This window comes from Neophocaena asiaeorientalis, unplaced genomic scaffold (genome assembly GCF_003031525.2).
Source record: "Neophocaena asiaeorientalis asiaeorientalis breed wild unplaced genomic scaffold, Neophocaena_asiaeorientalis_V1.1 scaffold4, whole genome shotgun sequence".
Taxonomy (NCBI): Eukaryota; Metazoa; Chordata; class Mammalia; order Artiodactyla; family Phocoenidae; genus Neophocaena; species Neophocaena asiaeorientalis.
In genome coordinates this window covers 249719-275257 of record NW_020173682.1, presented here as the reverse complement: position 1 = coordinate 275257, position 25539 = coordinate 249719, and the positions used below count along the sequence as shown (strand labels likewise).

The window sequence follows — 25539 nt, the reverse complement described above, 5'->3', positions numbered from 1 at the left end:
AAGATCAACCAGATGTCCCATCTCTTGTGTCTCCTCCCAACACACCTTGCACTGAGCTGCCCGAGTGATCTTCTTGGAGCAGAACCCTTTGCCCACAGAGTGAAATCACATCTCCTTACGCAGCATGCCCCGGCCTCCTGACCTGGCCTCAACCTCCCTCCTAAGGGCTCTTCTCCTCCATGTCTTGTGTTCTAGCCTAACTGAATTTCTTTTTCTATTTTCCACCTGAGATGTCCCATCCCATCTTCCCAATCTCTCTTCAAATTCTCCTTGGACATCAAGACCTACTTCAAGGCCACACCCTCCAGGAGGTCTTTTCTGTGTCTTCCCTGGAGACGAGATTCATGCCAGTGTCTTGTCCTTCACCTTCAGCTGCCAAGGGACCCCCGACTCAGAGGGGTCACCAGTCCATAGTGTGGCCAGGGGCTGGGACCCAGCTGGAGGAGAATCGCTGGAGCCATCAGTTCTTCTCTCTCTTCCTTTTACCGGGGTGGGACTAAGAACCCAGAAGAGATGAGACTCTCAGCTGACTGTGTGGTCACGAGATGCAGTGGGTCTGTAATTACACCAGGTCATCTGCAAGCCCAGGTTCGAAGGGAACAGAAAGTATGAGTCAGAAAAGGGAGCTAGTTGGTAGCAGGCCAGAGAGAAGCAGACCGCAGACCGGGATTTGTGGAGTCATGTTAATGGCACAGCATTCGGGTGAAATCCACAAACTCCTGCCACGTGGTCCCAGAGCTGCCTTGAGCCCAGACCCAGGCGTTCCCGTGCCTTCCACGCACCCCCCGCCCCCGGCTCCAGTCTTGGATTCCACACATCCTGTCTCCCTTATGCCCCCTCCTGTCCTTATCAGTAACCAGGAGGATGGATTAAAACAGCCCTCCAGCTGGGGGTTCTGTATCCGATGCCGCCCCTTCTGCCATATTTGGTAGTAATATCTTACCTCCCGGACTAAAACGGAAAAACCTGAAGAACAAGGAGGGGGTCACGTTCACCTTAGCATCCCCAGGGCCTGGCCCCATGCCCGCCTTCGGATCCGTACACAATGAGCAATTCACTGAAGGGTTGAGTAAATATTTAAAAACTGTCCAAATCCCACCTTTCTTTGCACTTCCTGTATAGATCACTCAAGCTCGGGTTAATTATTTTCTTTGTTGTGGCTGCTAAGAGGACCGTTCACATGTACACACACGCACAGAAACATGCAGAGTATCTGAATAACTCTCTCTGTAAGGAGCAGGAAGTATGGTCGTGTTAGAAACCCAAGGCTGTAAGACATTCGTGGCAGTTTCCGTCATGGTAGTTTTTGTTATGGTTAATTTATTCAGTCTAGTGTATTACTTCCCTCCTCTATGTAACCGGAAACTGAGAACCATTTATTTCTCCCTTGCCAAAAATCTCATTTACATTCCAGCTTTTTAAAATTGTCTACATTTTAATTTTTTAACTTACGCTACTTCGTGAGTTTAATTATTGCTAGTTGTACTTTTCCTTGTCTCAGTAGAGTTGAGGCACGGCAGGAATAACACTGGGTGAATTTGTTTCATGTTTTCTCACCAGTTGGAAGGAGAGCCACGTGTAGATGATGTTTGGTCTTTGCAGTTCTGTTCCATAAAGCGAATACAGAACTGAATTTCTAAATAATATATCAAATTTTTATTCTCAAACTGGTCAATTGTCGGTGCATTTATTATTTTTTTAATGGAATCAGAGGAGAAAAACATAAACTCTTGCTGATCAGAAATGTAAGTACTGTCAGCCGTTTGAGTTTTTGTGTGTTGCTTGGATGTTACCGTGTGTCAGATGATCCCCCCAAGGAAATGGGGAGGTAGTGTGATGACAGTTTGACAAAGCCTCACCCGTGTTATGTGCATAGTTTTGGGTGATGCCCCGTTGTTTGGTTTTACGTGACACTGAAGCAAAAGATTTGAAAGCACAAAGGCCACCGGGTGAGAGAGGTGGAGACAGGAGAGGCGGGGGTGTTCTCTATGGGAAGATGTTTAATGCTTCAGGTGAAGTTTTTGTTTTGAAATGTTTACAACCAAATAAACTAGAATAAGCTCATGGTTAATGAGAGCTTTCCTTAAAGAATAAAAGACTACTCACTTGTTTTCCTCTCTCTAGGTATGGTATCTATTTAAATTCTGACCATACACACCCTAAAACTATTCCCATCAGACGAGGTGGGATTATGTGCAGTGCCTTCACACACACACACACACACACACACACACACACACACACACGTATACACGTACACACACACAGTAAATGCATGTTTCCAATGGAACTGGCCTTAGCATTCGATTTCATTTGAAAAGTGAGGAAAGTGATTGCGTTGTCATTGTTGACACTATTTTATATAGAAAGCCTGGAGCAGTCTTATGGTAACAGTGTGGTGAAGGGGAAGGACCAACATAGTCATTGATTAACTATGTATAGGGATCTTTCCCAACAGAGGCTGGGTCTAAAAGTATGCCCGTTATCACAGAATGCTTGCAAATTGCTTTTACATTTTCTTCTACATTTTTTTATTGAAGTATAGTTGATTTACAATGTTCCATTAGTTTCAGATATACAACATAGTGATCTGATATTTTTATATATGATACTGCATTTAAAGTTATTATAAAATATTGGTTATATTCCGTATGTGGTATCTTATATCCCGTACCTTATTTATTTTATACCTAGTAGCTTATACCTCTTAATCCCCTACCCCTGTCTTGCCCTTCTCCCCAGTGGAAACCATGAGTTTGTTCTCTGTATCTACAAGTCTGTTTCTGTTTTGTTATAGTCATTCATTTGTTTTAGTTTTTATATTCCACATATAGGTGAAAACATACAGTATTTGTCTGTCTCACTTCATTAAGTTTAATACCCTCTCGGTCCATCCATGGTGCTGCAAATGGCATTATTTTGTTCTGTTTGATGGCTGAGTAGCATTCCACTGTGTATATGTACCACATCTTTATCCATTCCTCTGTTGATGGACACTTAGGTTGCTTCCACATCTTGGCTACTGTAAATAACGTTGCTATGAGCATTGGGGTGCATGTGTCTTTTTGAATTAGTGTTTTCATTCCATTTTCTTCGGATATATACCCAGGAGTAGAATTGCTGGATCATATGATAGTGCAAATGGCTTTTAAACTTTGCAATGAGATCATAGGAGAGTGGAAAGAGAGAACACTTGTCAATTGCTTTATAAGGATCATTTTCTTTGAGAGTTTTTTGTACTTTGCTGAGGAACTGGAAGCTTTCAAGGAGGAGTTTGATGGTGATTCCAAAAGGTAACCTCACGACGATGAACCATAAGGTAGGAGTCGTTGCTCTACTGCCGGCTCTCTCAGACCTTAACGCTGTCTCGGGAGAAACAGCACGTTGTCGACTCAGAATGTGATGACGGTAAATAAGAAAGTCCCGTCAAGATGCCCCGGGCTGCTCGTGGCTGCACTGTCATCAGGCCAGCTGGCACCACCCAAACCAGCAGTGTCCATCCTGCGGGGCCTCTGCGCTGCTCTCTTTACGGTCCCCAGGACAGTCCCCTTTCTGTTCCCCAGGCAGTGCTGTCAGACTCTCCCACGCTCTGCACACACTCCCGACCTGCGTGCCCTCTTCTTAGCCATGACCTTGACGATGGTTCCAGGGAACACAGAGGCCATCGGGGAAGGCTGCTTTCTGTGGCCTGCTTTTCCGCATCCCCTTCTAAGAGGACATTGTGACGTGTCTCCCTGTGGCTCCTCTCCCACCAGGAGCCTCTTCACATCACAGTCAATCCCTCATCTAATCTCCTCCCCTGCCACCTCCCTCTCTTTGTGCCGAATCTTCCATCTTTCTCCTCTGGTTCTTTCTCAGCTCCCAGAATTACGAAGCCCGCCCTTCCAGGGAAACCCATCTTAATCCCTATTCCTCACTTCCTTTCCCACTCAAACTTCGGAGCCGTCTGCCCTCGAGAATTTCCTTTAGGGATTTCTCGTGCCAGCTCCGGTGGCCTCGTCCTCCCTGCATCCCCGAGCTGGGGTCCTTCCTCCTGCACTTCCCCTCCCTCCTTGTCTCCTGTTCACCGCTTCCCAGTCTCCTTCCCGGTTCTCCCTTCCCCACCTCGCCCACATTCCAAAAGTGGCTTTCAGCTCCAGCCACCTCCTGTGTTTTCTTCCCCGAGCTACATCATTTCTCACCGAACATCTCACAAGAGCCTGACTGATGCTCTGACTCTAGGATTTCTCTACCCACAGCCACCTCTCAGCTCTGCTGTCGGAATTGGGTAAAAACGAACACGATTCCTTCATTCCTGTTCCAAGAATCCCCGGAGACTCTCGCCCCTGCAGGTCGCCTCGAGTTCAGACTCCTGACCCCGGTGCACCAGGCCCTTCACGAGACTCCCCCTCTGTCCGGAGCCCACGCAGCCTGCACGGGGCTCACGGGGAGGCCTTGGCCTCTAGCCACGGTCCAGATGTCTGTCACCCCTGGAATTTCTCTCCTGGGTGGTTGATGGTTCTCTGCTGAAGTGTTTCCTGTACTTTTTGGGCGTAACCCTCTGTTTAGGCATCAAAACGGTATGACGATTCAGCCATTGCCATGACTACCTTCTCTACCCTGGAGTCCCAGGATGTCAGGACCTTCATCCTCTTCCCTATCATGTTTCCTGTGCCCCGCGGCAGAGGAGTCTCTGTCCGTGTCGTCTGGGTCATTCTGAGGACGCTCAGAGTATCTTGTGGAATCCTCTCAGTCAGGGGCAGTTTCCCCCCAGGGGCATCTGGCAATGTCACAGCTTGGGAGCCACTCCTCGCATCTAGTGGGTAGATGCCACAATGCACAGGACAGCCCCTGTCCCCCAGCAAAGAAGTGCCTTTGTGGCCCAAAACGTTAATAGTGCTGAGAATGAGGGATGGCGACCTAGTCAGAATTGAGACAGACCATTCCTAGGACCCAGTGAGTTGCCCGGAATAAGTCATCTTTACATTTAATCCTATAAGCGTTCCCAGAACGTGGTGCCATGGGTTTCACAGAACACCTGCTCTTAAGGAGCTGCCATCTAAACGGGGAACGGCGACGGGAAATTATTGCTGATCCCGTACCTGGTATGTACCAGGAGGCAGCGTGAGGCATCGTATCAATGCACGTGTGTTCTGAGCTAACATCCTAGCAGCCATATCATGAGACAGGTGTGGGCCACACCCACTTTCCAGATAAAGAACCCAAACCCCAAAGTCACTCAGCTCAAAGGTGGTGGAGGAGAGATAGAAACAGAGAGAGATACACAGTGATGCTCCTACACGTGTCCTCTTCTCGTGGCGCCTCTGGTTAGGGAGATGCTCAAATACACAAATAAGTACAATACCAGGTGCAGGAAGATGGGTTCTGTAAGAGACACACAAGTGGAGTGTAGAGCTTGGGGTGGGATCCAGAAAGGCCACACAGGAGAGGTGGCATTGGAGGTGCACCTTGCGTGACGGGTAGCATCTGCAAATAGAGACGAGGCGGAGAAGCTCCAGATGCGGGGAAGAACGTGAGCTCGTGTGCAGAAGCAGAGCTGCGTGGGCCAGAGGATCAGGGCCGTGGGCAATAATAGCAGAGCATCTGTTCTGACGTGGGCAGGTGTGCTAGGGAGGGACACAGAGGTCGGAATTCAAAGAATTCATTTCTGCCTCGTGCAAACAGAATGACTGTGGGCCTCTCTGGGCCTCAGTTTCCTACCCCGTAAAGAGAGGAGAGAGCTCCTTCTTCACGGGATTGTTATAGGTTTGGTTTTTTTTTTTTTAATTTTTATTGGAGTCTAGTTGATTTACAATGTTGTGTTAGTTTCAGGTGTACAGCAAAGTGAATCAGTTATACACATACGTATATCCACTCTTTTTTAGATTCTTTTTCCATATAGGCCGTTACAGAGTACTGAGTAGAGTTCCCTGTGCTATGCAGTAGGTCCTTATTAGTTATCTATTTTATATATAGCAGTGTGTATATGTCAATCCCAATCTCCCAATTTATCTCTCCCCCCTTATCCCCAGTAACCATAAGTTTGTTTTCTGCATCTGTGACTGTTTCTGTTTTGTGAACAAGTTCATTTGTACCCTTTTTTTAGATTCCACACATAAGCGGTATCATAGGATATTTGTCTTCCTCTGTCTGACTTACTTCACTCAGTATGACAATCTCTAGGTCCATCCCTGTCACTGCAAATGGCTGCATTATTGTGTTCTTTTTTATGGCTGTGTAATATTCCATTGTGTACATGTACCACACCTCCTTTATCCTGCTGTAGATTATTAAGTGAAATAATGTGTATGTAAGATCTTTGTAAATTCTGAAGTGCTGAACTACACCTCCCATGAGAGAAGTGGGGCAGCAGTTCGGGTCTGTGTTGGTCTGTGATGGTCGCCGCTGTTAATTTGGGAAGCGGTGGATCCATTGAAGGTTTCTGGGTGGGGAAAGGCGGTGATGAGAGTGGAACTGGAGAACCATCAGTAGATGAGGCGGGAAAGGGGTGAGGCTGAAGCACAGGGGAAGTTAGGAGACTTTTGCAATAGTTGAGGGGTCACGTCACAGGGTAGAGTAGGGTGGAGGCAGGACGGAGGGAAAAGAAGATGCTAGAAACGTTGATAAGGGAAGATTAGGCCGTCCTGGCACTTGTGTGACGAAAAGCGATGGTGGCAACCTGGAGTCAAACACAGGTGTCGGGGAGGAGCGGGGCTTTGTTAAGTTGGACAGAAGGTAGTGATGACTTCAGTGTCTGACGGGCATCCGAATCGAGGTGCAGAGGAGGCGGCGGGAATGCAGGCGTGGAGTCCCCGGCACGACCGGAAGGTAACTGGTGAGGCTCCAGCAGGGAGGAGAGTCAGGCAAGTCAGGAGAGAGTCAGGAACAGCAGAGGCGACTGTGGTGAGCCTTCAGGAGCTCTCGCATCCGAAGCAGGAGGAGAAACAAGCACTCATAGAGGAAAAAGCCGGCTACTCTGGGGAGAGCGGAGTGCAGCACCGTGACCCCGCACGGGGGCGCGGAACAGCGCGCATCATTGTGAGTAGCTGGAGGCAGGAAGGCGAGCCAGGGTCACGGGTTTGCAGATTATACAGTCATCAGGTGACATTTCCAAGGGCGGCGTGGGGGAGGGGGGTGAAAGCCATGTCCCTGGGCGTTGAGGGGAAAGAGAGGAGGCTTACGGGGATAAGAGCGAAAGTGGTGTCTTGCTGTGGTTTTTCTAGCTGAGGAAGAAAGGAGTATATGTGTTGGTTGGGGAGGAAAAGCTTCTGGAGAGAGGTTTTTGATGAAGGCAAGAATAGTGGATCGAGTCACGTCTTGCAATAAAACAAGCAAAAGTTAGGAAACTCGGGTTGACCTTGGGGGAGGGCAGGGGCAGAAGAGGCAGCAGAGAAGAGGGAAAAAAGATTTTAAAGTGCAGCTGGAGGGGGCTTCCCTGGTGGCGCAGCGGTTACGAATCCGCCTGCCAATGCAGGGAACACGGGTTCGAGCCCTGGTCCGGGAAGATCCCACGCGCTGCGGAGCAACTAAGCCCGTACGCCACAACTACTGAGCCTGTGAACCACAACTACTGAGCCCACATGCCGCAACTGCTGAAGCCCACGTGCCTAGAGCCCGTGCTCCCAAGAGAAGCCACCGCAAAGAGAAGCCCACCCCAGTGTTTTTAGTAGAGTTGGGTCTGAGCATTTGGGGGATAATGGTGGAACCCCAAGGAGGATGACACAGCTGCTGTGGGGAGTGTGGAGGAGAGGCATCCACAGAAGAGGGACAGACCTGTCCCCCTCCATCCTCCTCTCCCCACCCAGTCAGGTCCCCCTCCTGAAATGTGTGGGAACTCAGCAGCTTTAATCCATAAACTTAGACTTAAGAGCATAACCACCCCCCAACCTGACACGTACCCACTTTAGATCGTATTTACGCTGCGGCTCAGAGTACTTCGACCCTTACACCCCTCAGACGTTTCTCGGGGCATTTCATCAGGCAGAGCCCGTGCTCCTGTGTTCAGTCCCCCAGGGGCATCACAGCGTGTGTTCCCAGCGTGTGTCAAAGCAGCTGGACCAGCCACGCCCTCTTCGAGTAAACCTGCCCCAGCATCGCCCCTCTGTGCCCCCCACTCCTCCAGAAGTGGGGGACAGACACGGTGTCTGTTCAGGGAGTGAATTCTTCTGCACAGAAAAGGGAAGGGGGGCAGCAGGGGAAGAGGAGTGGGGAGAGGTGCGTCTCCCACTGAAACACATGGTGTGCCAGGGAGAGACAGAGGCAGAGACATGCACACAGAGACAAAAAGGCAGAGAGAGAAGCACGCACAGGGGCAGAGAGAAATAGTCACATACACAGAGACAGACAGAAAGACACTGAACTGTGATGATATGTGATATCACTTATATGTGGAATCTAAAAAAATAATACAAATGAATCTATTTACAAAACAGAAATAGACTCACAGACATAGAAAACAAACTCACAGTTACCAAAGGGGAAAGAGCAGGGGAGGGGGTAAGGGATAATTTAGGAGTTTGGGATTAACAGACACACACTACTATATATAAAATAGATAAGCAGCAAGGACCTACTGTATAAGACAGGGAATAATATTCAATATCTTGTAATCTATATGGAAAATAATATGAAAAAATATACATATAACTGAATGACTTTGCTGTTCACCTGAAACTAACACAATATTGTAAATAAATTATACTTCAACTAAAAAAAATGAGGAACTGGGACCTCTTTGGTGGTCCAGTGGTTAAGAATCCATCTTGCAACACAGGGGACTCCAGTTCGATCCCTGGTCGGGGAACTAAGATCCCTCATGCCACGGGGCAACTAAGCCTGCGCGCCACAACTGCTGAGGCTGCATGCCTCAACTAGAGATCACACATGCTCTGGAGCCCATGCGCCACAACTACTGAGGCTGCATGCCTCAACTAGAGAGCCCACGCACCGCAACTGCTGAGCCTGCACAGGCGTCAGAGCGCCACAACTAGAGAGAAGGCTGCGCGCTGCAAAGAAATATCCCATGTGCCGCAACTAAGGCCCGACGCAGCCAAAAAATGAATAAATGAGAAGAACTAAAACCTAACATCTCTCAATAGAGTAAAAAACATTAAAAAAAAAATGAGGAACCAATGACAAAAGTAGCCACCTCTTTAAAATCTCCCTCAATCTGAAAGGGATACCATTTTAAATCGAATTTAAGGAGGACTTCTTTAAACTTCAATTTATTAAAATTTAAAATCAGAAAAAAAAAAAGAATGGGAATGAGACGCCCAGTGGCCCGAGAGCTGGGAACAGCCTCGGTTGTGGTGTCTGGGTCCCAGGCTGGTCCCCATAAGGCCTGGCTGGGCTAGTTTCCTGGCGCTCAGCAGGACTCCCCTTCATCTTTCAGCAACGTCCCCTTTTCCTTGGTCCAGGATGAGTGGGTTCTCTTCCTTTCAGCCAAAGGGGCCTTCACGGTGACTTCAACCTGCCCATCTCACGGGGCCCGGAGGGGCACACAGGACCCACGGTGTTCTGGGGTAACCCGCCTGGCCCCTGCTTTCTGCCTTGACCCTTGTGAGAACAAGCCCCTTTTTGCGCCATCACGCTGCAGACACGCCCTTCTGTCCTTCCTAGTAGCGAGTTCCCCGTTTGCCAGTGCATGAAACCCAGGTGGCAGCAGCATTGTATAGGCTGAAGAACGGTGGAGAAGAGGAAACAAATCGCAGGACAGTCACTAGCATTGAAAGAAAATGATAACAGGAGGAGAGAATGTTGTCACGTAGCTGGGGGTGAGGAGATGGACGAGAAAGGGTTCACTTTGACCTTCCGTCTCTGAGGGCAGCTCGGAGAAGAAGGAAAGAGGCAGACAGCATGTGCGGGAAGCGGGCTGGGGGAAAAGGGATCGGGTGAGGCACGATGCTCGGGGCCGGCGTGGAGAACGCCCCACCCCCTGCGAGCATGAGGCATCTGAGCCCTGCGCAGACCGAGGAGGTGACAGCAGGAAGGCGTTGCTGTCATGTGAAATCAGAGGACGAAAAGAGCAGACTCGCAAGAGCTGAAAGTGAGAAGATTCAGCTATGTGGATGCCGGTGCATCGCCAGAGTTTTGTTTTAGGGACCAAGAAAGGGCATCGATGGTCTAGAACAGGACCGACGTCCATGTCCACTTAGCTTCAGATAGGACTGTTGTGAGTTTGGGCACCTGGCTCCCATGGGATCTAGAGCTGGGCCAGTGTTTATGGAGAGCCAGTCATCTGAGAAATGCAGTCAGTGATTTTCAGGTGCCGTCATGACCGCCTTGGTCATACATGGTCAAGGCAGCCCACCCCGTAAGTCTGTGTTGGTGGTGAGTCCATTTTGTGGGCTCACCTGTCAGAAGAGACTTGGATTAGTTGATCCTTGGAGCTCCAGAGCTCCGTTATTCTAGAACACTGCTTTTTATTTTATTTTATTTTATTTTGCAGTTTTCAGGATCTCAGTGCCCTGACCAAGGATTGAACGCGGGCCCTCAGCAGTGAAAGCAGAGTCCAAACCACTGGACCTTCAGAGAATTCCCCTAGAACACTTCTTGATAGGCTTATTCCTCCCTTAAAAGTTTCTTTTTTAAAAAAATATTTATTTATTAATATCTTCGGTTGCACCGGGTCTTAGTTGCAGCAGGCAGGCTCCTTAGTTGTGGCTCGAGGGCTCCTTAGTTGCAGCACACGGGCTCCCCAATTGCGACATTCAGACTCCTAATTGTGGCATGCATGTGGGATCTAGTTCCCTGGCCAAGGATCGAACCCGGGCCCCCTGCATTGGGAACGCGGAGTCTTAACCACTGTGCCACTAGGTAAGTCCCCTTTAAAAATTTCTGATCCAGGGTGAAGAGGAACCTTGGTGTAGACATAAAGACCATGAACTCTGGGCAGGGCTGTTGTGTCAGGACATCCTTGGGTGGGGAAGAGGAAGCCCCCAGCCGACCACAGGGAAACGTGGCCTCCCTCAAGGCTGGGGTGGGATATATGATGACCAGAACATCAGGGCAGACCACCACGTTTGAGGAACCACTTTATTTATTTTTTTAATTAATTAATTTGATTTTGGCTGCGTTGGGTCTTTGTTGCTGCACCCGGGCTTTCTCTAGTTGTGGCGAGCGGGGGCTACTCTTCGTTGCGGTGCCTGGGCTTCTCACTGTGGTGGCTTCTCTTGTTGCGGAACGCGGGCTCTAGGCACACGGGCTTCAGTAGTTGTGGCACACGGGCTCAGCAGTTGTGGCTTGCAGGCTCAGTAGTTGTGGTGCACGGGCTTAGTTGCTCCGTGGCATGTGGGATCTTCCCTAGAGCAGGGCTCGAACCCGTGTCCCCTGCATTGGCAGGCAGATTCTTAACCACTGCACCACCAGGGAAGTCCAAGGAACCACTTTATTTTAACCCAGAGAGATGTGTACTTCCATCGGGAAATGCTCCAACTCCCATCTCTATTCATTTTTGTCTTCACAATGTTTTTGCTGGTTGTGTGTGCAAACTGATATAGCACGTCTGCGTCTTGTGACCCTCGCTACAGCAATAGATAAAAACGGGTTCAGGTTTTACAGTCAAAATAAGACCTGGAGCAAAGTCAAACTGCGTATGGTGTCCCAAGGTAACTGCGTAACAGGGTCACTGGCTCAAGCCATCCTGCAGAGTTGAGTTTGCTGAAAAGAGCAGTTCTCACATCCTTTCAAGAGGCTCACCATAGAATCTGTAACATGATCCGTCGCGAGTCAGACGCACCCACCGGAGTAGATAGAATGCCAAAAGGCTGCGTCCGCCGAAGGGAAAGGACTCATTACTGTGGGTTCTTATTTGCAGTTTCTTCTCCAGCTGCTGGTCTGTTGCCCTGCTCTGCTTCAGCTTGGACCAGATTTTACCAGGAAGACTAAGGATGTGTTTGTAACGGTGTCAAAGGGTCTCTCCTGCCTTGTTTGTATCAAGAGATTGTCATCTACTCATTTCACTTACGTGGACTTTTTCCCACAATGCTACCCCTACCCATAGGCGAAGGCTGGGCAGTGAAAAGACTGCTCACAAACAGAGCTTTTTGTGGAAAACCTAAATAACGTTCTGTGTCAAAGCAAACGTGACAATGGGCTGTTATTTCTCTCCCCATAATAACGTGCTGTCACATCTCTGTGCCCGCGAGAATGGGCGATGTGAGGGGATGTCGAGAGGAGTGGAGACGGGGAAGCCACGCTGAAACCTTAGAGGAGCTTTTCCGGGGTTTGCGTTTTCTGGAAACAGAAACCGCCCCTCCGAGAGGTAACTCCAGGGTTCATTTCCGCAGGTGCCCGGCCGCAGCCTCGCGTGCATTTCCAGAGGAGAGCTCTGCGGCTGCCCGAGAACACCAGCTACAGTGACCTGACAGCCTTTCTCACGGCCGCCGGCTCCCCCTCGGAGGTGGACGGCTTTCCTTATTTGCGGGGACTAGATGGAAACGGAACAGGTAACTCGAGGCTCGTTTCTTTCCAGCCGGGCAGTCTGCGTTTGCATCTTTATATGCGTTTGTATCTTTATAAGTGGGAGAACCCAACCCGAGGTGCAGAAGGGCAAATCTGTTGTCTACAAGTTCAAGGGCACTGAAAGTGTCATTTGAGGACTTCAGCCTGCGCCACTTTCATGAGCTTGTCTCCCTGAGCCTCTCTCTTGGTACCATTTGCCTGAGCTCTCCGTTGGCCAATGAAGTATATTTAATTCCCAGAAGTTCTTTTAATTGAATTTTTTGAAGTGTCCGATCAGAGTTAGAGGCTTTCTGTCCCCCTGTTCTCAGCCTCGCCCCACTTGCCCCTGGAACGTGTATTTGGTGGAGCAGCCTGCCCAGCTGTGTGGAGATGCACTGTCCCCGCCGCCCGCCGCCCCCGACCCTGGGCACGTGTCACAGCTGGGAGGGGCGGGGGTGGCCCTGGGCCTGATTCCCGGACGAACACACCATGCCCCCTCCCACCAGTACAGGGAGCACTTGGCGGGCAGGGAGCCTCTGGGCTCCACCGGCTGAGTCCATCCAGCCTTTTCTCACGACCTCCCTTTCTCTGAGTTTGCCCTCTCTTTGCCTTCCCCTCTGCGAAGAGTGGTGAGGCTTTGAAACATCTCCTGGAAGGCCTCTGAGTCCGCTTGGTCATTCTCACCCTAGGCTGGCAGGACACACACTGCTCAAAGATCACAGAAACTAAAAGCCACCAGCCAGAAAATAGGTAATCGTTCCTTACCAGTGAAAGACCGCCCTTACCTCCGTTCCCGGCCGACAGAGCTCGGTGCTGACGTGGTCCCCGGTCCTCCTTTTGGTGAATGGATGGTGGCCGAGTCTCAAGCCCTGAATCATTTTCCTGTCTCCCCCTCTTCTTTTCCCCAACACTTTACACGAGTCCCAACATAAACTTGAAAACCAAAGGCTGTTCTGGGTTAAATCCCGCTAGGTGAGTACGTTACTGCATTTCCCAGGGACACTGATTGAATTTCACTTAATTGTCTAGTTTACAGAAACTGATCGTTCTGCAAAAGCTTTTTATACCTGCCACATCTGATCAGTTTTATAGAATGTTAATAAACGTCTGGTTACAGATCAGGCTCACGTGGTGATTAGTTACCTGCTTTTCTTCCCTCTGCGATACCCGTTTTGAGAAACGTTTCTTCTTCCTTGAATGTTTGCGTGATAATGATGCAATGAATATGTCAGTCACTGACCACCAAAAAAGTTGCATGGTGCTCATCTTAAGTGAATATTATTGGGAAGAAAAAAGTTGACTTTTCATTTCAATGGACAGGCCTGGGAGCAAAGTAGTGTTTCGGGGAACAGGATAATCCGAGGCCATCACGAAACCTCCATTCAGCCTCCATCATAAAGCCCCGAGTTGGAAGAATAGCCTCGTTCCTTGGAGCTCATTCAGTTTTTTTTCTGTGCCCCAATTCCAAGAGCTCTTGAATAAATTATGAAATCCGAGACGACAGTAAGATAGAGAAGACATAGGACTATTGATTTTTAGAGGAGTTTGTTTTATTTTAAAATCACTCTCTTATTTCAGACGGAAGAGAGGAGGTCTTCGGAAGGTTACATTCAATTTGTTTTCCACTGAAATAACTGGCCAGTTGACCTAGGAAGAATCAGACCTCCTGCCAAGGAAGGGCAGTGTGGTGTCTGCCTAGCACCCCAGCAGCCCATCAACTAGGGATTCTCTTCTGTCCCACGTTGGCCTCCAGTTTCATAAACCGCATCTAACAGATTTCAACTTAGTGTGAGAGCCTGGACCACACAAACCAGTGTGAGGTGACAGGTTATCACCAGAATTCAGCAAAATAAACAGAGGCCACAAATGCAGTTGGAAAGAGGCTGGTTTCCCTGCCGTGTCCTAAGGGGGGTTGTTTATTTCCCCCCTTTGGAGGGATCCAGAGTTGTAGACAGAGAAACGCAGCCATGTGGAGGTTTCAGTCCCTTCCTCACTTGGTCGTTCCCGTGCACCCTCATACGCTCTCCCCTGTGGTTGCCAAGAAAGCGCAGACCTGTTCCGTGACGCTCCCGAGGGGTTTTCAAGAAATTACTTCTGCTAGTAGATCCAAGAAAGCAGAGGAGTCAGTAGTATGACCAATGTCCAAAGCCAAACAGAACCGGAGATGCTATCCGAGCAAAACCCCTCTTGTTCTAAGTGATGAATTGGTGGCCTCCTAGCTGGGTCCATGGTTGCTGCTTTTGCCTGACAGACACCTGTCTTTCTTCGGACATGATGGGAGTCAGGTAACATCAAGATGAACAGGAAGGAGAGACTCCTTATATAGAGAACTCAGTGTTGTGTTGCCCTCTAATAATGAGGGCTGGAAGGAAAACAGTGTAGCCCTTCAAAGTATGTCCAGAATAAAGAAAGTGGGAGGGTAGACTGTCATCTGGAAGGCATGGAGTGGAAGCAGTGAGAGAGGAAAGAGGCCTCAGGAGAGCAGGTATAATTGCCTGTGATGTCTTCTAACAGAGAACATTGTAAAGAACATTAAAGCACATGCACCTAGGGCATGTTGCTTTAAAAGAATATGCCCCTTTCTGCAGTGCCGTTCTTACTTCTGAATGTTTATAGTCGAGTTCGTTCCTTTCTGTAGCCTCGCAGGAAAGCATCTAGTCCAACCTCCTTAGTTTTGCAGATGAGAAAAACGGACCCCGGAGCAGGGAAGTAACTCGCCAGAGGCCACATAAGTAGTCGGTGGCGGATCTGATACTGGGACCCTGGCTTCCTGGGCCAGGGATGTGCAAGATTATAGGAAGGAAGTCTCGAAAGGGGATGAGTGGGGACAATGGGGATGCCATCTCTGGGAATCAAGAGGCAGTGTTAAGTGGGACGAAAGGATGATGGGTCTGGAGCACCTTTCTGCTCTACCTGCAGCTTCCCCGGGCAGACTTCCTACCTCGGGTTTGATGAAAGAAGCAGTGCTTCCTGATTGAAAACATTATCTTTAAATTGTGTATGTAAAGTCTAGTAAATTACTTAATCTCTCTTTGTTTTAAGTCCTGTCTCATCTAGAGAGTCTAACAGAGCCTAAAGAGGTACATTGGAGACCTGGCTTTGCTTCTGTGTTGCCTTAGGGCAATGGACACATTGAGGTCCTCCATCCACAAGGTAGTTTGACCAGAAAGATGGTAAATTCTGTGCTTTGGTCTTTCTTCACCCTAAAATCAAATGGCCACAGGATAAAAAGATTTCGGAACTTGAATCTATGCTTCCAACGTGGACCTTTGGATGAAATCCTCATTTCCATGCCTTTCCCTTCACTGGAAAACAGAGATGGGCATGAATCATAAAAGATAGTGCTAACATTAGTCGTATAGAGATTGCTCTACAAAGGGTTTAGCTCCCACTGGTTGTTCAGACTCTAAAATTCACCAGATTTGTTTTAAATGTTTAAATTTAGTCCTCCTTGGAGGTTTGCATTAGCTTGGGTAGTTAGTTGATAGGTAGGTGAGTATATAAGTAGCTTACTAAGAAATCCTATAAATGGTGTTCTAATGTAGCTTACATTTTTCTATCAGTGTGTTTTCATCGTGTTCAAGGGAAGATTTTAAATTATGACCGAATACATTTTGTATGATATATTTCACTGGAGAAAAGTTCTTCTCAAATGGACCGCTTAGCTATATAAATATAATATTGCTCTCATAAGCGTTCCCCAGTTTATCTGTAGACAGTCATTCAAGCATTGGCTTGGATACAAGGCTCTAATGCAAAATAATTGGTATGTTAAATTCCTTTTAAACAGATCAAAATAACAGTGGCAACCAAAATAACTCATAAATATTTCAGATCCAAGTTTTCAGTAGTGTACTTTTCGTAGCAGTAAGTTAATATTTTGAAGTACTGCTTGAAGAAATTCACTCCTTTTTTTTTTCGGCAGTCTCTGATTTAAATCATTTGGTTCCATTATGGTGACCTGCCAGGTAATTAACATGTGTGCAGTGCTCACTTTGTATAGATGTTGATTTCAGGGATTTCCACACACACCTCTTCTCCCATTATAGACAGTCCCTTCTCTTTTGAGGCCCTTGTTTTTTGGGGGAGGGGAGCAGCCTGCGGGATCTTAGTTCCCTGGCCAGGGATCGAACCCGCTTCTCCTGCATTGGGAGTTCAGAGTCTTAACCACTGGACCACCAGGGAAGTCCCTTGAGGCCCTTTTTGAAAGCACAGCACAGTGGTTAGAATCTGCAAACCCAAGCTTGGATCAGGTTTGCAGATTCAAACTGGCCTATATCCGAAGACCAGCTCTTATTACTACCCTCTCTGAACCTCAGTTTGTTTATGTGTAAGATGGGAATTTTACCCACCTTAGAATGTCATGGTGAGGATTATGTGTGTAAGATGCTGAATGGAGTCCCTGGCTTATAGGAGGCCCAGTCCTCAGTAGATGGTAGCTATGATATTTCTCTGTGAACAGTTTCTGCAGCCCCATGTAAGTCCTGTGTGTGCACGTGATGGAGAATGTCTCTTGCTTCCAGGAAACGGCACCAGGTACGACCTGACCCCCGTCACAGCCGTCAGCGTGCACTTGCTCAGCAATGATGGAACGCCGGTGCTGGTGGATGGCCCCATTTATGTCACCGTGCCCCTGGCCACACAGAGCAGTCTGAGGCACAATGCCTATGTCACAGCGTGGCGGTTTGACCAGAAGCTAGGTAAGCAGGCTCCTGTACCAGGGATCGGCTACAGATAACTTCGTTACTGTCTGATTTCCCTTTTAAGAAGCCTGTGCAAGTTCCTTTTCCTTGAAATTATTGAACGCTGCTGTTGATGGTGCATTGCATGGCTTCTAGTGGGTATGTCTTACACGCTCTTTGGAGTTGGGTTTTTTTTCACATTTAAGCTAATTTGCCTGAAAAGAATCTTTAAAGGTTATTAGAACTAAATTGGCTCTCCTAACCTTTATCCTTTTAGTCTTTAGATGGTCACATGATCTCTCTTGGTCCTGTGTTTGAAAAAAGAAAAAAACATTGCCAATATTGTACCAAAAAAAAAAAAAGAAAATAAAAATTACCCATGATCCCACATGTGGAGAAGCCCACTCACGGTATTTTGGATTAAGGGCGGACCTCGTTCTGCTGCACTTTGTTTTATCGCACTTCGCAGACACTGCGTTTTATACAAATGGAACATTTGTGGCGACCCTGTGTTGTCAGATGATGGTGAGCATTTTTTAGCAATAAAGTATTTTTTAGTTAAAATATGTACATTGGTTTCTCAGGCATGATGCTATCGCAGACTTAATTGACTACAGTATAGTGTGACGTACTTTTGAACGCACCGGGAAACGAAAGATTCACGAGACTTGCTTTATTGCGATGTCTGATATATTGCAGCGGGTCTGGAACCGCACCCACAGCATCTCCAAAGTGAGCCTGTATTTCCTTCCACCGTTGCACTATGGATGTATGTATTAGTTATCTTTTGCTGCGTAACAGATGGCCCTAAAACTCGTAGCTTTAAACAGCAGTGAACATCTGTTGTCTCACAGTTTTGGAGAGTCAGGAACCCGGGCACAGCCTAGCTGGGTGGCTCTGGGTCAGGGTCTCTAGAAAGTTGCAGTCAGACTGTCAACCAGTTCATCTCAGGGTTCAACAGGGACTGCACGCACGCTTTGAGGCCCCAACTCCTCACTGGCTGATGGCCAGAGGCTTCAGTGCCTTGCCACGTGGGCGTCCCGACAGGGCCACTTGCAGCGTGACAGCTTGCTTCCAATAGAGCAAGTGACCCAAGAGAAATTTACAAATAAACAGAAAGTACAAAAACACACATGGGCAAAATGGAAGTCACCGTCTTTTATCACCTAAGGTCAAAGTGGCCTCCGCTCCCTTCTTTCCATATGCTGGTGGTCGCAGAGCCCGATGCTGGTACAGTATGGGGTGGACCACACGGGTGTGTGAACACCAGGAGTGGGGGGGGGGTTCATTTGGCCCTCTTAGGGACTGCCTTCCAAAAATACACATTTAACAGAAAGGGGATTATACGCTATGTACTGTTTTATAACTTGCCTTTGAAAACCATTTGTATGTCATGAGCATCTTTCCCTAGCATTATTATTCCATAGCAGCCGTCATTCTGCAATGTCAGTATTAAGACTGCATGGTATTCCCTTATATGTTTATGTCATAATTCAGTTGCTCAATCCCCTAAGTTAGAAAAAAAATTTACTCTTCTTACCAACGTTGTGATAAATACCTTCGTAGCAAAATCTTTATACACGGCCATGATTGTTTCCTGAGGATAAAATCGTAGAAGAAGTGGAATTGCTGACTTCAAAAAGTACAACATTCTAAAGGTTTTAATACATATTTCCAAATTTTCCTCCAGGAGGTTTTACAGTTGACATTCGTAGTAAGAATGTGGGAAGAAGTACGTGCTTGTGTTTCGGGTTTGGACAGCACATTGGTCCCTATACCCCGTTGGCTCTGAATCCCAAACTTGAAAGTCAAACTTGAAAAGACCGGTTTTCAAATAACCCCATTCAGAGTTTTAAACTGTTAGACCACGCATGAAAATTCTTGGGGGATTTTTGGTGTCAAATGTATTTTCAGAGACACCTAATTTCCTTGAGTAGTCAAACTCTAGTTCTAGGAATTTATATTTGGAAATAAATGCTTGTTGGGCTTTCTGGAGTTCGGGGGGAGTTGGGGTTTGTTTTGTTTGTTTTCCGGTTACTAACAGACCGCATAATTATTTGTGTGGAATTCATCGGCTTCACCAGATGCACCGAACTTGATGTTGTTAGAAGGATCGTGCTGCTGCGTGGACATGTGGCACTGGGTCATGTGGGCACTTTGTCATTGGCGTGTGTTCTCCACGGCTTGGTGACTTCTTGAGGCACATGGTCCTGATCAGGATGTAAGGAGCCCTGGGCTCCGGGAGAAAGGGACTTGAGGGAACCCCTGGGGAAGACGGGAATTCTGAAGGGAGGAAAGGACGTGGATAACAAAGCAGGGAAAGAAAGTAGGAAAGAGAGGGGAAAGCTTGCCCTTGGACTTCTGAAACCCTGGATCTGCCACTTGGAAAACTCTAAGGCCTACCTTGGGCGAATCACCTGTCCTGTTTCCTCACTTGTACGAGATGCACATTGATCGAGGCTCTCCGTCCCTTGTACAGTCTTCCGCTCACCGTTGTCCGTCCAGGTTGGGCCCCAGCGTGCCAGGGCAGTGCTCTGAAGTAGAGCGTGTGGTTAAGAGCAGCAACACTGAGGCACAATGGGTTGGAATTCCAGCTCTGATGGCCATCAGCTGTGTGGCCCTGGCCAAGTTGTTTAACCTCTCTGTGCCATAGTTTGCTCAACTGTGAGATGGGGATAATAATAGTATCAATACCTAGTGCTGTTATGAAGAGTGTGTTTATCAGTCAGAGTTCTCCAGAGAAACAGAACCAGTAGGATGTGTGTGTGTGTCTGTGTGTGTGTGTGTGTGTGTGTGTGTGTGTGTGAGAGAGAGAGAGACAGAGAGAGAGAGAGAGAGAGAGAGAGAAGGGGTGGGAGAGAGATTTATTTTACAGTATTGGCTTATGCACTTGAAGAGGCTGGCAAGTTCAAAATCTGCAGTGGCCCAGCAGACTGGAGACCCAGAGAAGAGCTGATGTTGCAGTTTGAATCTGAAGGGCCATGTGCTGGCAGAATTTCCTCTTCCTTGGAGGAGGTCAGCCTTTTCTGGAGACCTTCAACTGATTAGATGAGGCCCACCTACAGGAAGCGTAATCTGCTTTACTCAGTCTACTGATTTAATTGTTAATCTCATCTTTAAAATACCTTCACAGCAACCTCCAGGCATGTTTGATCAAATATCTGGTTGCTGTGACCTAGCCAAGTTGACACATCAAATTAAGCACCCCAAGGAATAAATGAGTTACTATTTGTAAGAAGCTCAGTTCAGTGCCTGGTACATGGTACACCCAAAGAGTTTATTCAGGGAACAAAGGTCTCCCCTCCTCTGCAGAAGGGTTTCTCAAACTGTGACCTCTAAACCACTTTCCCAGATTCCCGTTAGCCCAGATCTCTTTTTTTTTTTTTTTGCGATACACGGGCCTCTCCCTGTTGTGGCCTCTCCCGTTGCGGAGCACAGGCTCCGGACGCGCAGGCCCAGCGGCCATGGCTCACGGGCCCAGCCGATCCGCGGCATGTGGGATCTTCCCAGACCGGGGCACGTACCCGCGTCCCCTGCATCAGCAGGCGGACTCCCAACCACTGCGCCACCAGGGAAGCCCCAGCCCAGATCTCTTGAAGGACTGTTCTCCATGTGCTGCTTCCACTTCTTGGCCCGCTGCAGTCCCGCTTCTACCTTCCGCTCTCCTGAAACCACAGTCATGAAGTTAACCAGCAGCTGCCTGACGGTGGAATCAGGTGACCTGCTCATCCCATTGGACGTGTCTGCAGCATTGGAGGGTTTCCTTTCTCTAGAGAGGAAGGCCCGCCTCCCTCGGCTCTGTGGCTCAGTGTCCCTGGGGTCCTCGTCTCCTGTCATATGGGCTCTGCCCCACGCCCAGCTCCTGACGTCCTTCACACGCAGTCGCTGGGCCATCCACCTGCCTCTCACACTCCCACAGCCACCCCGTGCAGCCACGTCTGCTCTCTGATCTGTGCTCCTGACTGTCCGTTAGGCCTCCATCTTCGGATGTCCTGCGGGAAACTCAGATTCACGTGCTTGACACGGACCCACTGACTCGCTTCACTTCAACCCCTACCCCTGTTCATTTCTGTGTTTCCTCTCTTGGTTAAGGGTGCCATCTACCAGACCATCCAAGTAGAAACCCCCGAGTTAACCCCCATTTACTCTTTTGTTTCACCTCCCTGCCTCACCGGCAGCCACGTCTGGTCCCTTGCAAGGTCATGTTGATGTCAAATCAGCGTTTCTCCAACCTACCTTCTCCTCTCCTTCTCTGGTTACGTCTGTCTGGGTGCAGACTCTTCCCTCTTTTCTGGCCAATTCCTGCAGCCGTCTGCCTGTCTTCCTCTCTCCTTCCCTCCACCAGGACTTCTGGGTTGCTGCTTGGGCTGTCTTTCAGAAGCACAGACCCCTTCCCCACATGAGAACATCTCAGAGGTACTCATCGTGAGGCTGTCCACGCTCGTTGGCACGGCACACAGATCTCTGCAGAGCTGGTCCCTGCCTAGCTCTCCAGCTCACTCCCAGCCTCTGTTCCCTGCACACCCTCCACCACTGCCACACCAAACCGTTTGCCGGTCCCTGGATGCGCCTGGGTCTCCCTCATCGCTTGTCACATTGTGTGAGCAGGACCTCTCCTCTGAAATCCCTTTCTCCATGTGCTGAACAGTAGTTTGGTTTCTCTCGAGCATGTTGTCCATTCAGCAGCGGCACTAGAAGTCTGTGAAGACATGGCCTTGCAGTGTCTCAGTTATTATCTGTGTCCTCACTGAGTCTTCCTCATCTTTGAGTCTTCATGATCACACACAGGCCCTGGCACTTGCTAGGTGTCTAAGCAGAATGCTTGCTAAATGATTGAATCAGATCGGGAGCTTTTATGTGTTCTAAGATTCAAGGCGGTTTAAGATATTACAATGTAACACTGGTACTTAGAGAATAGACATGTGGACACAGTGGGGGAAGGGAGGGTGGGACGAACTGGGAGATGGGGATTGACATATACATACTACCGTGCGTTAAGATAGATAGCCAGTGGGAACATGTTATAAAACATAGGAAGCTCAGCTCCATGCTCTGTAATGACCTAGATGGGTGGAATGGGGGGAGGGGGTGGGAGGGAAGTCCGAGAGGGAGGGGATATATGTGTACATGTAGCTGATTCACTTCATGGTACAGCAGAAACTAACACAACATTGTAAAGCAATTATACTCCAATTAAAAAAAAGATGACTCTATACACAGAATTTACCTTTACATATCTGTGTATATATATGTTTAGTGAAAGAACGGTGCTTTGAGCGCTTGTCTAGAGAAACAGCGGTTATATTGGATTTTCTCCATCCTGGAGCTTCCAACCCTGCTGCTATGATTCTACTCCTTCCTGCGTCTTCATTTTTGAATGTATATAGTTGAATATAGATAAATAAGGCTGGGGTAAAGGCTGTATTCCTAATACAGGGATGCTTTCACTAGAGAGTCGTACACAGATATGTCATAACAATATGGCACAGGTCTAGAGAAGCAGCATCCTTGCTCTCATTGGTTTATTTTGTATACAGCTCACAAACAACAAAAGTTTATATAAAAAAATTTTTTTTGATATCTATGGCAGACTGAATAATGCCCCCCCTTGAGTATCTCCACATCATAATCCCTGGACCCTGTGAATATGACCTTATATGATAGAGGGACTTTGCAGACGTGATTCAGTTATGAATCTTGAGATGGGGAAATTCTCCCGGATTATCCTCGTGGGCCCACTGTAATCACAACGGTCTGTATAAGCAGGGTGCAGGAGGAATCAGAATCAGAGGAGATGGCAACGTAATGACGGAAGCAGCAATTGGAAGGATGCACTTTGAAAATGGAGGAAGGGGCCACAAGCGAAGGAACAGAGGCAGCCGTGAGAAGCTGAAAAAGGCACAGAAATGGATTCTTCGTTCAGAGTCTCCAGAAAGAACCAGCCCTACCGATACCCTGACTTTAGCCCAGTGAAACTGATTTCAGACTTCTGACCTCTAGAGCAATAACGGAATAAATCTGTGTTGTTTTAAGCCCCTAAGTTTGTGGTAATTTATCACAGGAGCAAAAGGAAATTAATACACTATAGAAGTCAGTGAAAACAAAGAAATGTGCATTGTTATAAAGACTCTGAAATATAAGTTATCCAATTCTCTACTTCCTCTCTGGAAATAAGCCCCGTGGCATTATTCCTTTTGTCATTGAGAATCTCCATTGTGTTGTTGATCTCTTCCCACTTAAAGGGTCTTTTTTAACTTAGCATCTACAGTGAAAAATGTAACTGCCAATTCCTGGCTCTAACAGATTGTATGTGTGCAGAGAAAAGCCAACATTTGGATAGTCATTCAGAAACGATCAAATGAATTAAAATATGTTTTCCGAAAACTTTAAGATTGGATGGACATTTCAAAGAACCCATATGTTCTTTAACTCACTAAACTCAGCAGAAGCCTACATGTTTCATAAGGGGTTTTCTGTTATGTGTAATCAATATCATTATTTAGGTAGAAATTAAATTATTGCAGTTAAATGAAAAGTTCCAAGAGTGTATTATAAGATCAGAAAAAAAAAAATAGGAACACATCTTAAGCACATAGCACTCACTATTTACTAATTATCTGCTATTTATGATTAAGTCAAATATGATAATCACTTGTAACCAGTTTAACATTTTAATTATCTACTTTTGAGGTATATCAAAGTAATTGCAATTTCAAAATGTTTAACAGACAGAAATAGCAATTCGTGAATCCATTAAGAATTTTTCGTCTAATTAAGTATCGCCAGACTGTGGCCTGAAAGCTAAGAATGGTTTTTATATTTTTATTTATTTATTTTATATATTTTTATTTATTGATTGACTGATTGATTTATGGCTGCATTGGGTCTTCGTTGCTGTGCGCGGGCTTTCTCTAGTTGCGTGAGCGGGAGCTACTCTTCGTTGCGGTGTACGGGCTTCTCACTGTGGTGGCTTCTCTTGTTGCAGAGCACGGGCTCTAGGCATGCGGGCTTCAGTAGTTGTGGCATGCGGGCTCAGTAGTTGTGGCTTGCGGGCTCTAGAGCACAGGCTCAGTAGTTGTGGCTCACGGGCTTAGTTGCTACGCACCATGTGGGATCTTCCTGGACCAGGGATCGAACCCGTGTCCCCTGCGTTGGCAGGCAGATTCTTAACCACTGCAACACCAGGGAAGTCCGGTTTTTGCATTTTTAAATGTTTGAAGAAAGAATCAAAAGAAGAAGAGTATCTCAAGACACATGAAAGTTAGATGAAAAGTAAGCATCCCTGAATCAAGTTTTATTGGGTGCTGTGGACTGAATGTTTGTATTCCCCCCCCCACAAAAGTTGCATGTTGACATCCTAACCCCCAAAGCCATTAGTATTTGGAGGTTGGGCCTTTGGAGTTGATGAGGGTGGAGGTCTCTTGAATGGGATTAGTGCCCTTATAACAGGGGCCCCAGAGAACCTTCTCCCGCCTTCCACATGTGAGGACACAGCAAGAAGGCATCACCCATGAATCAATGATGCAGGCTCTCTCTGGACACTGAATCAACCGGCACCTTGATCTTGGACTTCCCATCCTCCAGAACTGTGAGAAATGAATTTCTGTTGCTTGTAAGCCACCCAGTTTATTTTATTACAGCAACCCAAATGGAATAAGACATGGGAACCCAACCGTGCCTGTTGGTTCATTTGTGGCCTGTGAGTGTTTTTCCTACACCAGCAGAGTTTGAATAATTGCAACAGAGAGTGTATGTTCTCGCAAACTGAAAAGTATTTGCTACCTGGACTGTTACAGAAAATGTTTGTGACCCTCTGATCTGAGATACATTCAACAGGGAAGCTCTTACCACTTAGTATTAAAATGCAAGTGTATTCTCCATCTGCAGGGCCGAACAGCGTGCCTGATTCAGTCACAGTCTCTATGTACTGTTATCCAGGCAACCTTCCAGCATTTGGCCCCGAGTGATCGCTGATGCTCAGTGATAACACCTTGGTTATAGGGCACGATTTCAAACTCTTAAAGAAAAATGAAATTCTTTTTAAGTTCCATGGGACTTCTATTTGAAAACTAAATCCACATTTTAATGCTAACTCAAATACTTTCATTCCTGACTGCTGGATAACTGAAAGTTTACTCATGAGAGAAATGTAGAGGTACTCCCTTTCTTTTTTCTTTTTAGATTTCACATATCTGTGATATCATATGGTATTTGTCTTTCTCTGTCTGGCTTTCTTCACTTAGTATGATAATCTCTGGGTCCATCCATGTTGCTGCAAATGGCATTATTTCATTCTTTTTTTATGGCTGAGTAATAGTCCATTGTGTGTGTGTATATATGTATGTATGTGTGTATATATGTATGTATGTATATATGTACACATGCATATATGTGTATATATATATACATACATACATATATATATATATATATATAT

General features: G+C 47.3%; 1 protein-coding gene across 1 annotated transcript in view; it reads left to right on the top strand.

Moving 5' to 3' along the window:
• The window catches only part of FAM171A1 (family with sequence similarity 171 member A1), an 84511-nt gene that overhangs the window by 38108 nt on the left and 20864 nt on the right, over positions 1 to 25539 (top strand). Inside the window, exons 4-5 of the mRNA XM_024750071.1 lie at positions 12267 to 12425; positions 16944 to 17120. Coding sequence (XP_024605839.1) covers positions 12267 to 12425; positions 16944 to 17120 — 336 coding nt within the window. The remainder of the gene's footprint in view (positions 1 to 12266; positions 12426 to 16943; positions 17121 to 25539) is intronic.